The 18,477-nt window shown below is 42.8% G+C and overlaps 1 protein-coding gene across 3 annotated transcripts in view; it reads left to right on the top strand.

The window, feature by feature from the left end:
- Positions 1-560: 560 nt before the first annotated feature.
- The window catches only part of LOC115116421 (lysine-specific demethylase 4B-like), a 98,515-nt gene continuing 80,598 nt past the window's right edge, over positions 561-18,477 (top strand). For 2 of the 3 annotated variants that reach the window (XM_065009565.1, XM_065009563.1), the window contains exons 1-5: positions 561-711; positions 6,984-7,267; positions 7,466-7,641; positions 8,035-8,149; positions 10,896-11,089. In XM_065009565.1, coding sequence (XP_064865637.1) covers positions 6,998-7,267; positions 7,466-7,641; positions 8,035-8,149; positions 10,896-11,089 — 755 coding nt within the window. In that variant the 5' untranslated portion in view covers positions 561-711; positions 6,984-6,997. Of the gene's footprint in view, positions 712-4,460; positions 4,484-6,983; positions 7,268-7,465; positions 7,642-8,034; positions 8,150-10,895; positions 11,090-18,477 lie in introns of those variants that run through there. The other variant, XM_065009564.1, reaches the window with a different exon arrangement.

The following is an 18,477-nucleotide window of genomic DNA, read 5'->3' as shown; positions in this document are numbered from 1 at the left end:
TTGGTTATAAGAACATTTACACGTATTTCTTTGTTGCAAAGTATACTACACTGTTTCTAAGAACATGGCCACATTTGGATCAACAGAACATTCCTTAAAATAAAACAGTTCCGAGAACTTCTGTAGTACAAGTTCCCATTTTGGTTGTTTCCACTAGTTACCACAGACACAAAGTCAGTTTGCTTTCGTAAAAATATGAAAACAATTTGCTTGTTGGTTTTCTATTTTAAGCGTTAGCCATACGGTTAGCATTGTGTTCAAGTTTAGGGTTAAGATTTGGTTTGAAATCCGATATTAGGAAAATAGATTGTAGAAAGAGGCGGGGTTTATGACTTTGTGGTTGGGGTAACTAGTGACGACCCATCTTGGAACCATTTTCGTTTTGATATCGTAAAATGACGCTTCCTGGAGGTTAACCCTTTTCACAACCGGAAAATGTGCTGCCCAGTTCGTTCTGCCTTATTGGTTCATATAGCAATCTATCAACGAGGTCATCCAAACAAATTCACAGAACGCATCCAGTGAACGCCTACAAACCTAATCTGGCCAATCACTGAGCTGAAACGTCGTGAAGGAGGCGTGAGGCCTAGCTCTCCTGTATGCAACCAGCTAGCTAAAGCTCTAAAAGATAATCGATCGTGTGTGGATTTTATAAAACGTGAAACATCGATTGAGTAAAATAAAGAAAAGGAACATATTTTGCTGCAGGAGGTAATGTTGAATGATTTGCTTATTTTTGGGGGGCTCAAATGCACCTAGATACGTGTTATTTCCGATGTGATCTAAACAGTTGTAGCTAGCTAGTTAGCCAGCGACGGTGCCTGTTTTGTTGACTTGTATGGATGGAATGGGGGAAGGCAGCCTGCGAGCGGAGGACTGGCTGTCAAAACTCTCAAAACGGCCATTCTCGACAGTTGAAATTGGTGTTAGTTTACAACTATTATTAACTAGCTACGTTAACTACATAACATTTCGTGATGTTTCTAGGCGCGGGCTAACTTAACTAGTTTTAATTGCATACATCGGACACCCATATAGCTAGCATGCAGTGCTGACATAAGTGACACTAACGTTACACAGTCGTTTTTTGATTGATCCATAGCATGCACTATTTTCCTAGCTTAGTAGCTACTGTTAATTCTGAATATCGAGTTTGCTTGCTAGCTGCCTGTGTCACGACGGTCAGCATACGCTTGCAGGCGAACAATTAACTTAATGTAACTAGTTTAGCTGCGAAACACTTCGTTACCTAAGTTACTTGTTCGTAAGAGGTTTGGAAAATTTACGCAGCAGGTTAGGATACTGAGGGTAAGGTTGGGGAAATGGTTAGCGAAAATGCTGTCCTAACCTGCGCCGAAAATCACTTTGTGCTTGCTAACATTACCTTGAAATACTTGCTAGAAATGCTACAAATACTTTGAGCGTTATTCCTGTGAGTTTACAGTTGAGTAATTTAGCAGACACTCTTATCCAGAGTGATTTACAGTAGTGAGTGCATAAATTTTCCTATTTGTTGGTACTGGTCCCAGTGGGAATCGAACCCACAAACATTACCTTGAAATACTTGCTAGCTAACGTATGCTACAAATACCTTGAGCGTTATTCCTGTGAGTTTACAGTTGAGTAATTTAGCAGACACTCTTATCCAGAGTGATTTACAGTAGTGAGTGCATACATTTTCCTATTTGTTGGTACTGGTCCCCAATGGGAATCGAACCCACACCCCTGGCGTTACAGGTGCCATGCTCTACCAACTGAGCCACACGGTAAAATGCATGGTGAATGGGATCAATGTGCCAGTTTTATCAGTGTACTAATACAATTGCTAGTTTCAGTTTGTGTAGCTAGTTGGCTAGCTAGTCAGATATTGGCTAAGTTCCCCTGTCTTTGTTTTTGACAAAGCCAGCTGTATACTGTCTACGTGCGTCCTGCCATAGTTTTATGTATCACTCAGAAAAGTGTATAAAAGAGTGAATTTAAGAACACATGTATTACTCAGTTTAAAGACACGTGGAGAGGTGAAACAATAAGTAAAATAAGTTAAGAATTTAAATGCTAAAATGTAGGCAATAAAATCAGTGTGAAGAACTGACAGGATAGACCAGTGTTTTTGATATTGGATTTTAAATGTTTTTCTAATAACGTTGGGTATTATATTAGTACCAGTCAAAAGTTTGGACACACTTACTCATTCCAGGGTTTTTACTATTTTTTACATTGTAAAATAATAGTGAAGACATCAAAACTATGAAATAACACATGGAATCAAATTTAAATATATTTTAGATTCTTCAAAGTAGCCACCCTTTGCCAGCTTTGCACACGTTTGGCATTCTCTCAACCAGATCATGAGGTAGTCACTTGGAATGCATTTCAATTAACAGATGTGCCTTGTTAAAAGTACATTTGTGGAATTTCTTTCCTTAATTCATTTGAGCCAATCAGTTGTGTTGTGAGGTAGGGGGGTATACAGAAGATAGCCCTATTTGGTAAAAGACCCAAGTCCCATTTTATGGCAAGAACAGCTCAAATAAGCAAAGAGAAACAACAGTCCATAATTACTTTAAGACATGAAGGTCAGTCAATCTGGAAAATGTCAAGAGCTTTATAAGTTTATAAGAGCTTTAAGTGCAGTCGCAAAAACAATCAAGCACTATGATGAAACTGGCTCTCATGAGGACCACCACAGGAAAGGATGATCCAGAGTTCCCTCTGCTGCAGAGGATAAGTTCATTATAGTTACCAGCTTCAGAAATTGCACAGTTAAATTGCAGTCCATATAAACGCTTCAGAGTTTAAGTAACAGACACATCTCAACATCAACTGTTCAGAGTAGACTGTGTGAAGCAGGCCTTCATGGTCAAATTGCTGCATTGAAGCCACTACCAAAGGACACCAATAAGGAGGAGAGACTTGCTTGGGCCAAGAAACACAAGCAATGGACATTAGACCCGTGGAAATCTTATTTTGGTCTGGGGTTTTTGGTTCCAACCGCCGTGTCTTTGAGACGCAGAGTAGGTGAACGGATGATCTCTGCATATGTAGTCACCACCGTGAAGCATGGAGGTGGTGTGATGTGGGGGTGCTTTGCTGGTGACATTGTTGCCGACTTATTTAGAATTCAAAGCACAGTTAACCAGCATGACTACCACAGCATTCTGCAGCAATATGCCATCCCATCTGGTTTGCGCTTAGTGGGACCATTCTTTTTCAACGGGACAATAACCCAACACACCTCCAGGCTGTGTAAGGGCTATTTGACCAAGAAGGATAGTGATGGAGTGCTGCATCAGATGACCTGGCCTCCACAATCACCTGACCTCAACCCAATTGAAATGGTTTGGAATGCAGAGTGAAGGAAAAGCAGCCAACAAGTGCTCATTATGTGTGGGAACTCCTTCAAGACAGGTGGAAAAGCTTTCCAGGTAAAGCTGGTTGAGAGCCAAGAGTGTGATAAGCTGTCATCAAGGCAAAGTGTGGTTACTTTGAAGAATCTAAAATCAAAAGTATATTTTGATTTAACACTTTTGGTTACTACATGATTCCATATGTGTTATTTCATAGTTTGATGTCTTATTCTACAATGTAGAAAAAAATGAAAAATAAAGGAAAACCCTTGAATGAGTAGGTGTCCAATCTTTTGACTGGTACAGTATATCTACAGTAATAAGACAGATCCTGCTCATGTTTCCAGTTTGAGTCTTTGTTTAATAACCTACTGATTAGGGCCCGGCGGGAAACCGTCCTTCATCTCTGGATTTACGGTATTAAAGGTTTATTACACAAGGGTCGCAAAAACAGCTAACACGTCTATTGGGTGTCTACCAGAATGCTAACAAAATTAGCATACGTAATATCGAATATCCACGGAGGCTGCTAGCTAAAAATGCTAATGAGCCTAAACGAGACGTTGTGCAAATTAACAAAGTTTTGTCGCATGCTTGTCTGAAGGAAGAACTGTACTGTCTCTGAAGCAGCATGTGTACACGCGGTGCCTGTGTCGAGTCGCTAGGGCGTCTTGAAGGAGTTCCCACATATAATGAGCACTTGTTGGCTACTTTTCCTTCACTCTGCTAGAAGAGAGGAAATAAACGCAAGGAAATCAAGCAGTGGCAGATGTACACAACTCATCCAACGGGCATTAAGTTCGCAAACACCTCAGAAAGCGAACACTATGATACCCGTCACATTATTTCAGTCAGTTTCTTAGATAACTATCAAGTTAAACTTAAGGGTCGCGTTAATGCAGAATTTTTTTTTCACGCAATAAAAATAAACTGCATAATAAATAACTTGCTGCGTTTGGAAGCGCAGCTCTAAGATGCTTCTTCTAATTTCTGCTCGTCATCAGACTAATTTCATGCTTCAGTTGCATTTCTCCACTCAGATGCAAATTCACAAACAGGCATTCTGTCAGCAGACAGCGCTCTGACTGAAGGAAGTGGAGCTACTTTTCTTGGTGTAGCCAGCCTACTTTTCTCTGGTAAAATTAAAGATTACCTTTTTTAAACCAAACAAAAACCTTTAGGAAATGTAGCCTGCTACATTATTTCTATGATAAACATGAGCAATATGATGGCCATGCAAAAACATGAAGCTTATTTACGCGTGTGGCTTCCAACCATATAGCGTGCACTTCTGTTATCTGATGAAAATGAAGCTATTTTCTACTTATTGTTTTGCACTGTGTTTTATATTAAGGGAAACTATAGTTGCACGTCCCTGAATTATTTTTATTGAAGCAAAAAAACAGTTGACTTTCAATATAAAACGCGACCCAAGTCAATACACAGCTGGACTCTGCTCCCGCTGTGTCCCTTTGTGCTATTTGCAAACAAACACGTGACTGGCTCAACCGTTCTGGAGAACTACCGTACTTCATAATGTGACAAGTGAAATGAAGAACGCGATCCGTTTTATGTCCTAACGTGTTGCATAAGTTTACTGCATTCATACTGAACAAAAATATAAACGCAACAATTTCAAAGATTTGACTGACTTAGTACATAAGGAAATCCAGTCATTTGCCCCAAAAAATCATTAGGCCCTATTCTATGTATTTCACTTGCCTGGGAATACAGATATGCACCTGCTTGTCACAGCTTGACAGCTTTTGCCTCATGCAGCGGTACACATCCCATTTGCATAGAGTTGATCAGTCAGTTGATTGTGGAATGTTGTCCCACTCCTTCAATGGCTGTGTGAAGTTGCTGGATATTGTCAGGAACTGGAATATGCTGGCGTACACGTTGATAGAAAATATCCCGAACATGCTCAATGGGCGACATGTCTGGTGTGTATGCGGGCCATTGAAGAACTGGTACATTTTCGTCTTCCAGGAATTGTGTACAGATCCTTGCGACATGTGGCTGTGCATTATCATGCTGAAACATGAGGTGATGTGGGCGGATTAATGGCGCGACAATGGGCCTCAGGAACTCATCACGGTATCTCTGTGCATTTAAATTGCCATAGATAAAATGCAACTGTGTTCATTGCACGTAATTTATGCCTGCGTATACCATAACACCACCGCCAACATAGGGCACTCTGTTCACACCGTTGACATCCGCAAACCGCTTGCCCACACGACTCCATACACGTGGTCTGCGGTTGTGAGGCCGGTTGGATGTACTGCCAAATTCACTAAAACATGGTAAATAAATTAACATTAAATTCTCATTCTCTGGCAACAGCTCCGGTGGATATGCATTCAGTCAGCATTCCAATTGTAAACTCCCTTAACTTGAGATATCTGTGGGTTTGTGTTGTGTAACAAAACTGCACATATTAGAGTGGCCTTTTATTGTCCCCAGAACAAGTCACACCTGTGTAATGATCATGCTGTTTAATCAGCATCTTGATATGCCACACCTGTTAGGTTGTTGGCAAATACTCACTAACAGCGATGTGAACACATTTGTGCACAGAATTTGAAATAAATACGCTTTTTGTTTGTATGGAACATTTCTGCCATCTTTTTATTTCAGCTCATGTAACATGGGACGAACACTTTACATGTTGCGTTTTATATATTTTCCCAGTATAGTTGATTTGATTTAAATACATCGCGTCTGTCTATATATGGTCAAATACACGTTTAAAAATGTCGACCTGTTCTTTCGATTGTTCTCGGTCGACCTATAATTTTTTGTTGTTGACTGGGACAGCCCTAGTCATGAGCCCGTTAAACAGCCGCCATTACATTAATAATGCAACATGTTTAGTGACAACCTATAGTAGAGTTGAAAATGCGATGGAAATCCTTTTTTTCCCCCCACACGTCATCACACACACTTTTATCAGCAACAAGTCAATTTGATGGAAACGCATCTCTGGTTGAAAAATGTTTTTTAAATTAGATTTATGCAGCTTTTAGAATATTCACATGAAAATCTTTCGCCAAGGACACATAACTACTGATTGTTATTTCCCCACCTAGAAAATCCTACAAAATTATTGCCTGAACGTCTCAATACCTTTTCTGATGCATTCAAAAACCATACTTCCTTCAGTTTGAAATGCTTTTGAATGTACTGTCATGCTGATGTGTAATAAACGGAAACATTTGTCGTTTGGCAACCCGTGCCCTAGTCACTGTTACCTAGGGTGGGGTTTTCGAGACTAGATACATATGAACCCAGGTCTGTCGGTGCCTTATTGGGCTCCCGGGGGGGCACAGCAGTCTTAGACACAGCATCGCAGTGCTAGAGGCGTCACTACAGTCCCTGGTTAGAATCCAGGCTGTATCACATCCGGCCGTGATTGGGAGTCTCATAGGGCGGCGCACAATTGGCCCAGTGTCGTCGGGGTAGGCCGTCATTGTAAATAAAAATGTGTTCTTACTGGAAGCCACGGAAGTCATATGACGTCATCACAAAAATGTGTTCTTAACTGACTTGCCTAGTTAAATAAAGGTAAAAAATAAATTAAAATGTATTGCTTTTTTTATTCTATTTGCTGTCATTCCTTTCTATTTCCAGTTCTACCTGCCACCATGTCGCTGGAAGCACCAGACATGGGCCACGATCCTGCACCAGACATGTCCCCAGAACTAGCTGCAGATTCCGCTCCAGCCCCAGAATTAGCCCCTGAGCTAACACCAGATACAGCCCCAGAACTAGCTGCAGATTCAGCTCCGGTCCCAGTAATGAATCCAGGTTGTAAGATCATGACATTCCGGCCCACCATGGAGGAATTCAAGGACTTTGCCAAATACGTTGCCTACATGGAGACTCAAGGAGCACACCGTGCAGGCCTGGCGAAGGTACACACACACACACACACATCAGGACAGTTTAGTTTAAATTGCCAAACACTAATAATTCATCCTTGTATTGTTATTGCCTCTCCATCTCACTTGGTCACGGTTGTCTCTTTTCCCTTTCTTTCACTCTCGCCCCCTCACATCCTCTCTCACTCACTTACTTTCACATTTCCTCCCTCCATCCTGCCCTTCTTGCAGGTGATTCCCCCCAAGGACTGGAAGCCACGGAAGTCATATGACGTCATTGAGGAGATGACGATCCCTGCTCCCATCATGCAGGTGGTGACGGGCCAGTCAGGCCTCTTTACCCAGTACAACATCCAGAAGAAGTCCATGACTGTGGGGGAGTACCGCCAACTGGCCAACAGCAGAAAGTAGGACCTCACATCACCCAGCTACCAGACATTCTACACCCATCGAGACCCATTCAGAATAATGAGGAAGATACATTACTGTTATGATCAGAGACAGTTTTTTTTCACAGTGAAAACTAAAGAATAATTTATTCTCCCAGTTTAATTTTGTATTTTTTTTGTAGTTTAAAAAAAGTTTTATATAAAATGTTTTCTTTCCCAATCACAGCAATTTAGTTTACCACAGTTATGAAGAGTTGAGACCATTACAAATGGCACAGTACAATTGTGAACCTTTGATTTATCACTTTTCCATTGATATTATTGTGTTTCCTTGGTCATTGCCTGTTTCACTGCCTTTCCCATTTAATATCTGTCTGGTGAACTATAGACCTCTCTCCCCTCCACTCCCAGGTACTGTACTCCCCGACACAAGGACTTTGACGACCTGGAGAGGAAGTACTGGAAGAACCTCACCTTTGTGTCTCCAATCTACGGGGCTGACGTCAGCGGCTCCATCTATGACTCCGTAAGTCAGCCCAGGAACAAGCCTTGCTTATTAGACATGCAGACCTGCGAACATGCATGCATTTTGCGTACCAAATACGCAATTCTCTGGCCATGTACGATCTGAGTTAAAGTACGCATAAATGAAAATGGGCTGACACATATATTTTTTATAAAAAGTAAATCCACTGAGTAAATCTAATATCCCGATTCTCGAGCTGCAACACACAGACATGTACAGAGTTTTTATCAACGGACATGGAGATGAATATATAATTGTTCGACTAGCTACCCCATCGAATCGATGTGTGTTGTGGAAAGGTAAACACTAATTGTTTCAAGTTAATGTTAGGGAACATAAGATGAATGCTCAGTGGGCTCTAAAATGGCAGCAGTTCACTCGCATTTGCTAGTGAAAGAAATGGAATGCAAATATGAGAAATAACTGGTCGTGTTTGTGCGAGTGTGATATACATTTAATTTCGCATCCATTAGTTGGATTTTCCACTTAACATTACGAGGATCACGCAACCTGATAGACTGTAACTGTAATTATTATCCACGTCACAAAATGCATTACAAAAGTATAATTCAAAATAAATATGAACGTCTTGGCGGCGGGGGGCCCAATCGAGTTCCTGCACGCGTCTGGTACTCTTAAAAAGTTGGACAGGGTTGGCAGGGCTGCACATGGATTGTGAACATTAGTAACGTGTTTCTTATGGGACAAGTTCAAATAGTGCTTACCTCCCTGTTACTGTTTTCTTCTGTTTCCCGCCATACGAACACGACCCTGGCTTCGCTATACAGTGCATTCGGAAAGTATTCAGACTCCTTCACTTTTTCCATGTTTTATTATAAAATGGATGAAATAGTTGTTTTTTTCCCCGCCGCTCATCAATCTACAAACAAACCCCATAATGACAAAGCAAAAACAGTTTAAAAATTAAAAATAAATGTTTGCAAGTATTCAGACCCTTTTTACTCAGTAATTAGTTGAAGCACCTTTTGGCAGCGATTACAGCCTCGGGTCTTCTTGGGTATGACGCTACAAACTTGTCACACCTATATTTGGGAAGTTTTTCCCCATACTCCTCTGCAGATCCTCTGAAGCTCTGTCTGGTTGGCTGGGGAGCGTCGCTGCACAGCTATTTTCAGGTCTCTCCAGAGATGTTCGATCAGGTTCAAGTCTGGGCCACTCATGAACATTCAGAGACTTGTCCCAAAGCCACTCCTGCGTTGTCTTGGCTGTGTGCTTAGGGTCATTGTGCTGTTGGAAGGTGAACCTTGGCCCCAGTCTGAGGTCCTGAGCACTCTGGAGCAGGTCTTCATCAAGGATTTTTTTTCAATACTTTTTTATTTAACCTTTTATTTAACTCGGCCATCGGTCTTATTTTCAATGATGGCCTAGGAACAGTGGGTTAACTGCCTTGTTCAGGGGCAGAACGACACATTTGTACCTTGTCAGCTCGGGGATTCGATCTTGCAACCTTTCGGTTACTAGTCCAACACTCTAACCACTAGGCTACCCTGCCGGATCTCTCAGTACTCTGCTCCATTCATCTTTCCCTCAATCCTGACTAGTCTCCCCTTCCCTGCCACTGTTAAACATCCCCACAACAAAGTTCAATCTTGCTTTCATCAGATCAAAGAATCTTGTTTCTCATGGTCTGAGAATGTCTTCCACTCTACTATAAAGTCTTGCTTGATGGAATGTTGCAGAGATGGTTGTCTTTCTGGAAGGTTCTCCGATCTCCACAGAGGAGCTCTGTCAGAGTGACCATCGGGTTCTTGGTCACCTCCCTGACCCAGGCCCATCTCCCCCGATTGCTCAGTTTGGCCGGGCGCCCAGCTCTAGGAAGAGTCTTGCTGGTTTTAAACTTCTTCCATTTAAGAATGATGGAGGCCACTGTTCTTGGGGACCTTCAATGCTGCAGAAATGTTTTCGTACCCTTCCCCAGATCTGTGGCTCGACACAATCCTGTCTCAGAGCTCTATGGACAATTCCTTCGACCTCATGGCTTGGTTTTTGCTCTGACATGCACTGTCAACTGTGGGACCTTATATAGACAGCTGTGTGCCTTTCCAAATAATTTCCAATCAATTTAATTTACCACAGTAGGACTCTAATGAAGTTGTAGAAACATCTCAAGGACGATCAATGGAAACAGGATGCTGAGCTCAATTTCGAGTCTCTTAGCAAATGGTCTGAGTACGTATGTATAGAAGCAAGGTATTTCCGTATTTATTTTTTTACTAAATTAGCAAAAATTATAACCTGTTATCGCTTCGTCATTATGTGTGTAGATGGAGGACATTTTGTATTTAATCCATTTTAGAATAAGGCTGTAACTTAACCAAATGTGGAAAAAGGGAAGTGGTCTGAATACTTCCAAGAATGCACTGTAGTTACAAATGGTGTGGAATTCCTTAGTACTAAGTACCTGACAGTAACACCTGTTGAGAAGTTTGAATTAAAAATAGCTGAAATATCATGTCTTCATGTGATGTGGCCTTGATACCATCTGGTGGTGAACATGTATTACTACATGGCCTTGAACATCAATGGCCATCTTAGTCCTCATAGTAGTATAGCTATGTTATGCACTGGTATAAGACTAGCTGAAGTATAATTGTGACAAACAAACAGTTTAACTCCTCCATGTCTATAGGCATGGCTTTTTTAAATTCAATTTATTTGGTAAATGTAGCCAATATGCTTTCATTGGGTCATCGTATTCACCCCCCCTCTGTCTGTGTGTTTCCAGGAGATCAGTGAGTGGAACATCGGCCACCTGAACACGCTGCTGGACATGGTGGAGCAGGAGTGTGGCATCGTGATCGAGGGGGTGAACACTCCCTACCTGTACTTTGGCATGTGGAAGACCACCTTCGCCTGGCACACAGAGGACATGGATCTCTACAGTATCAACTACCTCCACTTTGGAGAGCCCAAGTCCTGGTCAGTGGCTAGATTTGTCTTTTTAGTTCTTTGCATCTCTGTCTCTCACTATCTCTGCTCACTTCAAAATATACATAAAATTACTTCTGTAGGTCATTTAGCACTTGTTTTGGGGGATTTCAACACATTCCTCGTGGTTATCTCTATTTTATGTGACAGCTTTTTGCTGCAATTGCATCTACATAAAAAATTGCATCTACATGGCAAGCCGAAATCACTCCTTGATTTCAGGATCTGGACAGGCTTTCGGCAGCTGCTTCTCCTAGCATCTATCATCTACATGTATAAAGCTGAAAGTGAGTTAAGGAGACTGTCCATGTACTTCTGTACTTAAACAGGTGGTCACTGGAGGACGGTCTAGACCGATGGTCACCAACCTTTTTTGAGTCAAGGTCGCTTTTGAGTCAAAATGCAAACTGAGATCTACGATTTTATTTTAAAAACATGACTTAAAAACGTAAGTCTATATGTGTGTGTGTGTGTGTGTGTAACTGTAATCTAATTCACATCCAAATGGCAATATAGATCTGTGCAATATCCATATCTCGAGATCCATATTGTGTGCACTATTTTGAAACGCCACGCGGCCGTGAGTAAAGTCCAGTTTTCTAGTGTTCGCTGCTTGTCGTCTCTCTCCCCCTCTCCTCTTGCAGCCCCGCCCCTATGTGTATTTTATGTGAATATGAGTGTGTCCTACAAGCAATCTTAAATTGTCCAGGGCCAACCATCCCATAACTCGTCGCTAGGTAGCAGTAGTGCTCTTCAAACACCTCTCTCTCTCGCTCCCCCGTCGTTTTCTTATTCATCTTGTAATACGACCCCCCGTCCGTCCGTCTTCACTCTGCATCCAATTCTATTTCTTACCGTTTATGGCTCTCTCAACACTGAATCACATAAAGAGCCTCAATTTGTCAACACACCTCCATCAATTTCTTCAACCATTTCACTTGGAAGCGAATAGGAAAAGCAGCACTACTGCATAGGCCCTGCGGTATCTCACACTCAAGGGGTTCATCCCAGATGGCACCCTATTCCCTATATAGTGCACTACTTTAGACCAGAGGCCCTATGGCACCCTATTCCCTATATAGTGCACTACTTTAGACCAGAGCCCTTTGGGCCCTATATAGAGAACGGGGTGCCATTTGGGACATAGGCTTAAACTAACAGCCACTCCTGGCTAAATGAGTCGCACGGCAGCAAGGTAATGGTGGTAGATAAGGGTATCGACAGAACGCTTAATGGAGGGAGACGCTTCGTCAAAGTATCAGTAACGGTGGTGATCTTACCTGGCAACCTTGGTCTCTCTCTCTCTCACGCTCTCTCTCCTTCAATCTCTCCATGGTCTCGCTGGGTGACTAATTACCCACTCTGCCGTCAGTCAAGGATTGATCTTCTCTTGTTATTTTAACCTGTAGGTTTTCACTCCAACCCTGTTCCTGAAGAGCTACCCTCCTGTAGGTTTTCACTCCAACCCTGTTCCTGAAGAGCTACCATCCTGTAGGTTTTCACTCCAACCCTGTTCCTGAAGAGCTACCCTCCTGTAGGTTCTCTCTCCATCCCTGTTCCTGGAGAGCTGCCCTCCTGTAGGTTCTCTCTCCAACCCTGTTCCTGGAGAGCTGCCCTCCTGTAGGTTCTCTCTCCAACCCTGTTCCCGGAGAGCTGCCCTCCTGTAGGTTCTCTCTCCAACCCTGTTCCTGGAGAGCTGCCCTCCTGTAGGTTCTCTCTCCAACCCTAATCTAGCACACCTTATTCTAATAATTAGCTGGTTGATGAGCTGAACCAGGTTAGTTACAACAGGGGTTGGAGTGAGAACCTACAGGATGGTAGCTCTTCAGGAACAGGGTAGGAGTGAGAACCTACAGCAGGGTAGCCCTCCAGGAACAGGTTTGTAGAGCCTTGGTTTAAGCTATATGTTTTATTGGAGGATAAAAGTCTGCAGATATGACTGTAGTCATACACACAACACATTTCCCCGGAACAAGTTTGTATCATCTCCCCTCCATTAGAACTAGAAAAGACTCCAGCCAGAACAGGCTTGATTTTGAAAATACTTGTCTTATGATACAGTAGCCTACTAAAGCAAGAGTTTTCATTTGAAGATATCCTATCCTTATATTGCTGGTGCTGTCATTTGACAAGTAGAAATGGCCATTTATAATGTAGGAAGTAGAGGGAGGTTTTGATGGTGGAATGAGAACAAGGGGCTCTGAACTGAGCCAGGCCTCACTTGCTGTGCTACTACACAGGCAGGCTTTTCTCTTTCTCTCACTCTGGTGGCTACCTCTACCTCTTTCTTCCCTTCCTTTTCTCTCTCTCTCTCTCTCTCTCTCTCTCCTTTCTTGACCTCTGGCTTTCTCTCTGTTTTTGATTCACTCTTTGATTTGCTCTGTCCCTTCCTCCTCACTCCCTTGGAGGTCCCCTGCACCTGTTCAGCTCAGAGGGAACCGTTCTATTTTTCTTTCTTTTCTTCCTCTCATTTAGTCTCTCCCCTCCCGTTGCTTTTAAACCTCTCACTCAGTGGGTGGCCTGTAGTACCTGCGCTGACTCTGAGTGTACCAATCAATACCAGCATCACTGTTTGTGTGTACCTGAGCCTTCACTTCCACTCTCCCACCATTCTCCTCTTTTCCTATTTGTCGGCCTCTTTGGATTTGTGTGTGTTTCGGCGAGTGTGTGCGCGTTGTATTTGTGAGCGTGTTTGTGCGCGGTGCGTGTGCGCGGTGCAGGCGTGAGCTGTGTGTGTGTGTGTGTGAGCTGTGCGTGTGTGTGAGCGGGGCGTGAGGTGTGCGTGCGTGCGTGGTGTGCGTGCGTTGTGCGTGCGCATGTGTGCGGTGTGCGTGCGTGTGAGGTGTGTGTGAGGTGTGCTTGCGTGTGTGTGAGGTGTGCGTGCGTGTATGAGGTGTGCGAGCTGTGCGCGTGTGTGAGAGCTGTGCGCGTGTGTGAGAGCTGTGCGCGTGTGTGAGAGCTGTGCGCGTGTGTGAGAGCTGTGCGCGTGTGTGAGAGCTGTGCGCGTGTGTGAGAGCTGTGCGCGGTGTGTGTGCGAGCTGTGCGCGGTGTGTGCGCGAGCTGTGTGCGGTGTGTGAGTGAGAGCGGTGCATGTGTGTGTGGCTTTCCCTCTTACATATGCCCCTGTGAGGAAAAGTAATCTTCCCTTGTCACTCGTTAAAAGTACATTTACTCACTTGGATGCACCCCACAACTCTGTTTAACCGTGAATGTGTGTGTAGTGGGGAGAACATTCAAACACTGTACACACACTTCTTCCCCCTCTTTTTTTTGGAAATTGAATCATTTTCACTTTGGGGGTAATTACAGTATGTTAAACTGTGTGCAAGGAGCTGTCCCCCCGCCCCCCCCCCCCCCCGTGCAGCCACTGTGAAATTAACTCCATTCCCCTCCAACTCTGCTGCCATCTGTCATTACCCCCCCCAAATAATCTGTTGTCAGATGCTGTAAACATTGCCCAGTGGTTTGCAGAGAGTAAGAGAAACTGCTGAAAATGAACATCTTAAAATTGCATAGATTCCATTTATTATGCAGAGTGAGAGTCCATTATGGGTTCATTGTTCACTTAATTTTATAGATTTATCAGGTATTAGATGACTCTCGCTGTTTTTGTGTCTCTTCCGGAAGGATGGAGATGTCAGTGCCACAGTATTGTTGCATTGGAAGTGTTTTATGAATGAAGACAACTGGCAATAGTTAAAATTGCCTAATCAATTATATTGATGTTTTCCATCCGCTTGCATTGTGAATCTGAAACCTTTTTAGAAGGCCTTGACAGGTACGTTTCCCAAAGACGACTTAAAGATCCTTTTTAGAAGGCCTTGACAGGTACGTTTCCCAAAGACTACTTAAAGATCCTTTTTAGAAGGCCTTGACAGGTACGTTTCCCAAAGACGACTTAAAGATCCTCTTTTAGAAGGCCTTGACAGGTACGTTTCCCAAAGACGACTTAAAGATCCTTTTTAGAAGGCCTTGACAGGTACGTTTCCCAAAGACGACTTAAAGATCCTCTTTTAGCACTAAGGTTATCTTGGTAGGCCATTGACGAACGATTATCTTAAAGTTAAAATGGTTGTTTTTTGGGGGGAAACTCGACCAAGACCAGGAGAGAATGGAGAGATGATATGACCAGTCTTGTCTGTTAAACTACTGTGTGTGTGTTATTGAGCTACATCTTGAAGACTGCGTTGACACGCAACACCACAAGCCTATGTGTTGCAAATCAACTGGCTTGGCTGTGTAGATCAGCAAAACCCAGATGAGTTGAGCAGCTGTGAACAACCGTATTAAAACACTGATGTACTGTGATTCATTTTGGAGTTTATTCAACAGGATATTGATTTGGGATATTAAACGTTTTCATGACTTTGGTTCCCTTGGTAACCCTGCTGTGTCGCAGGTTAGTTTAGGGTCAAATTCCAAATGTCGCTTACACATTTCTATATGCCCTTTCCCATATTCTCCCCACTCTAACACGGAACCCCAACCGGCTGCGTGCGTGCGCTATCGTGCATACATTTATTTTGCCCCACACACCAAACCCGATCACGACATGCAGGTTAAAATATCAAAAACTCTGAACCAATGACATTAATTTGGGGACAGATCGAAAAGCATTAAACATGTATGCTTGCACTTGCTAGCTAACGTTAACTTGTCCTATTTCGCTAATGTGCTGTTGCTAGCTAATTTGTCCTGGGATATAAACATTGAACGACCAACCGAATCGTTTCTAGTCATCTCTCCTCCTTCCAGGCTTTTCATAGTTTAATTTATATGGTGATCGCATCGTATTACCACGACTACCGGCAAAACAGTTCGTCTTTCATTCACCCATGTGGGTATAACCAATGAGGAGATGGCACGTGGCACCCTGCTTCTATAAACCAATGAGGAGATGGCACATGGGTACCTGCTTCTATAAAATAATGAGGAGATGGGAGAGGCAGGACTTTCAGCGCGATCTGCGTCAGAAATAGAAAGGAGTTCTATTTTAGCCCTTGGCGTTGCAGACGCTCGTTGGCGCACGTGAGCGGTGTGGGTGCAATAATTGAATAACTTTGATTTCTAAATGTATTTTGCGACGCTCGCGCACGTGACGTGTCCGGTCTGGTCAGCATGTAACTCATTCACAAGCACCCCATTTTTAATATCAGAGACATGGATATGCACATTTAATGAAAAAGTTTAAATTTTTAAAAATTGTATTTAACTAAGCAAGTCAGTGAAGAACATTTCTTATTTACAATGATGGCCTCCACCAGCCAAACCCAGACGACACTGGGCCAATTGTGCGCCGCCCTATGGGACTCTCAATCACAGCCAGATGACACTGGGCCAATTGTGCGCCGCCCTATGGGACTCCCAATCACAGCCAGATGACGCTGGGCCAATTGTGCGCCACCCTATGGGACTCTCAATCACAGCCAGACGACACTGGGCCAATTGTGCGCCGCCCTATGGGACTCTCAATCACAGCCAGATGACACTGGGCCAATTGTGCGCCGCCCTATGGGACTCTCAATCACAGCCAGATGACACTGGGCCAATTGTGCGCCGCCCTATGGGACTCCCAATCACAGCCAGACGTGATGAAGCCTGGATTCGAACCAGAGACTGCATTGACGCCTCTTGCACTGAGATTCAGTGCCTTAGTGGCGCAGCGGTCTAAGTATGTAACTAACATCTCAGAATAGGATGGCTGATCTAGGATCAGGTCCACCCCTTTCCATTCAATCTTATTAATTTTGATCTGAAAGGCGAAACTGATAGTCAGTCAGCACTCATTCTGACACGTTGGATATATACGGCCCTGGTCAGCATTACAAAATCGCATTTGATGCTATGCCAATAGAGCTGGTAGTTCAAATCTAATTTTCCATTGAACACAACAGGTGTAGACTTTAAAATGCTTTACTTGTGAACCCTTTCCCAATAATACGGAGGTAAAAAGTAGGAAAAATAATCTCAAAAAAGGAAACGGTAACACAATTCAACAACAACGAGACTATATACAAGGAGTACCGGTGCAGGGGTACGAGGTAGTTGAGACAATATGTAGGGGGGTAAAAGTGACTAAGCAATCAGGATAAATAATAGAGTAGCAGCAGCGTCTATAAGCGTGTGACAGAACTGAACATATGTTGTCTTCAGAAAGTATTCACAACCCTTGGACTTTTTCCACATTTTGTGTTACAGCCTGAAGTTTTTAAAATGTATTAAATGTAGATGTTTTGTCACTGGCCTACACACAATACCCCATAATGTCAGAGGAATTATTTTTGTCATTTCTTTTGAGTCAAGTATTCAACCCCTTTTGTTATGGCAAGCCTAAATAAGTTCAGGAGTGAACATGGGCTTATTAACAGGTCACCTAATATGTTGCATGAACTCACTCTGTGTGCAATAATATTGTTTGACAAAAAAAAATGAACGACGACATCATCCCTGTACCCAAAACATACAATTGTCTGTAAGGTCCCTCAGTTGAGCGGTGAATTTCAAACAGATTTAACCACAAAGACCAGGGAGGTTTTCCATTGCCTTGCAATGAAGGGCACCTATTGGTAGATGGGTAACAATATTAAAAGCAGACATTGAATATCCCTTTGAGCATGGTGAAGTTATTAATGATCAATACCCAGCCACAACAAAGCTACAGGCGTCCTTCCTAACTCCGTTGCCGGAAAGGAAGGAAACCACTCAGGGATTTCACCATGAGGACAATGGTGACTTTAAACCAGTTCCAGAGTTTAATGACTGTGATAGGAGAGAACTGAGGATGGATTAACAACATTGTAGTTCCTCCACAATACTAACCTAAATGACAGCATGAAAAGAAGGAAGTCTGTACAGAATACACATTTAAAAACATGCATCCTGTTTGGAACAAAACACCAAAGTAATACTGCAAAAAAATATGTCAGAGCAATTCACTTTTTGACCTGAATACAAAGTTTTATGTTTGGGACAAATAGAACTATACAACACTGAGTATCACTCTGTATCATGTTATGGGGATGCTTGCAATCGCTGAGGAGTGAGAATTAAAAAGGAAAAAATAGAAACGGAATAGACAAGCACAGGCAAAATCCTGGGAGATGAATTCACCTTTCAGCAGGACAATAACCTAAAACTCAAGGCCACATCTACACTGGAGTTGCTGACTAAGAAGACGGTGAATGTTCCTGAGTGGACGATTTAAAAAAAAATATATATATATATATATTTTTAACCTTTATTTAACTAGGCAAGTCAGTTAAGAACAAATTCTTATTTTCAATGACAGCCTAGGAACTGTGGGTCAACTGCCTGTTCAGGGGCAGAACGACAGATTTCTACCTTGTCAGCTCGGGGATTCGAACTTGCAACCTTTCGGT

Source organism: Oncorhynchus nerka, linkage group LG25 (assembly GCF_034236695.1).
Source record: "Oncorhynchus nerka isolate Pitt River linkage group LG25, Oner_Uvic_2.0, whole genome shotgun sequence".
In the NCBI taxonomy this organism is placed as follows: domain Eukaryota; kingdom Metazoa; phylum Chordata; class Actinopteri; order Salmoniformes; family Salmonidae; genus Oncorhynchus; species Oncorhynchus nerka.
Note: the sequence above shows the minus strand (reverse complement) of the source record. Positions and strands in the feature narration are given on the sequence as shown.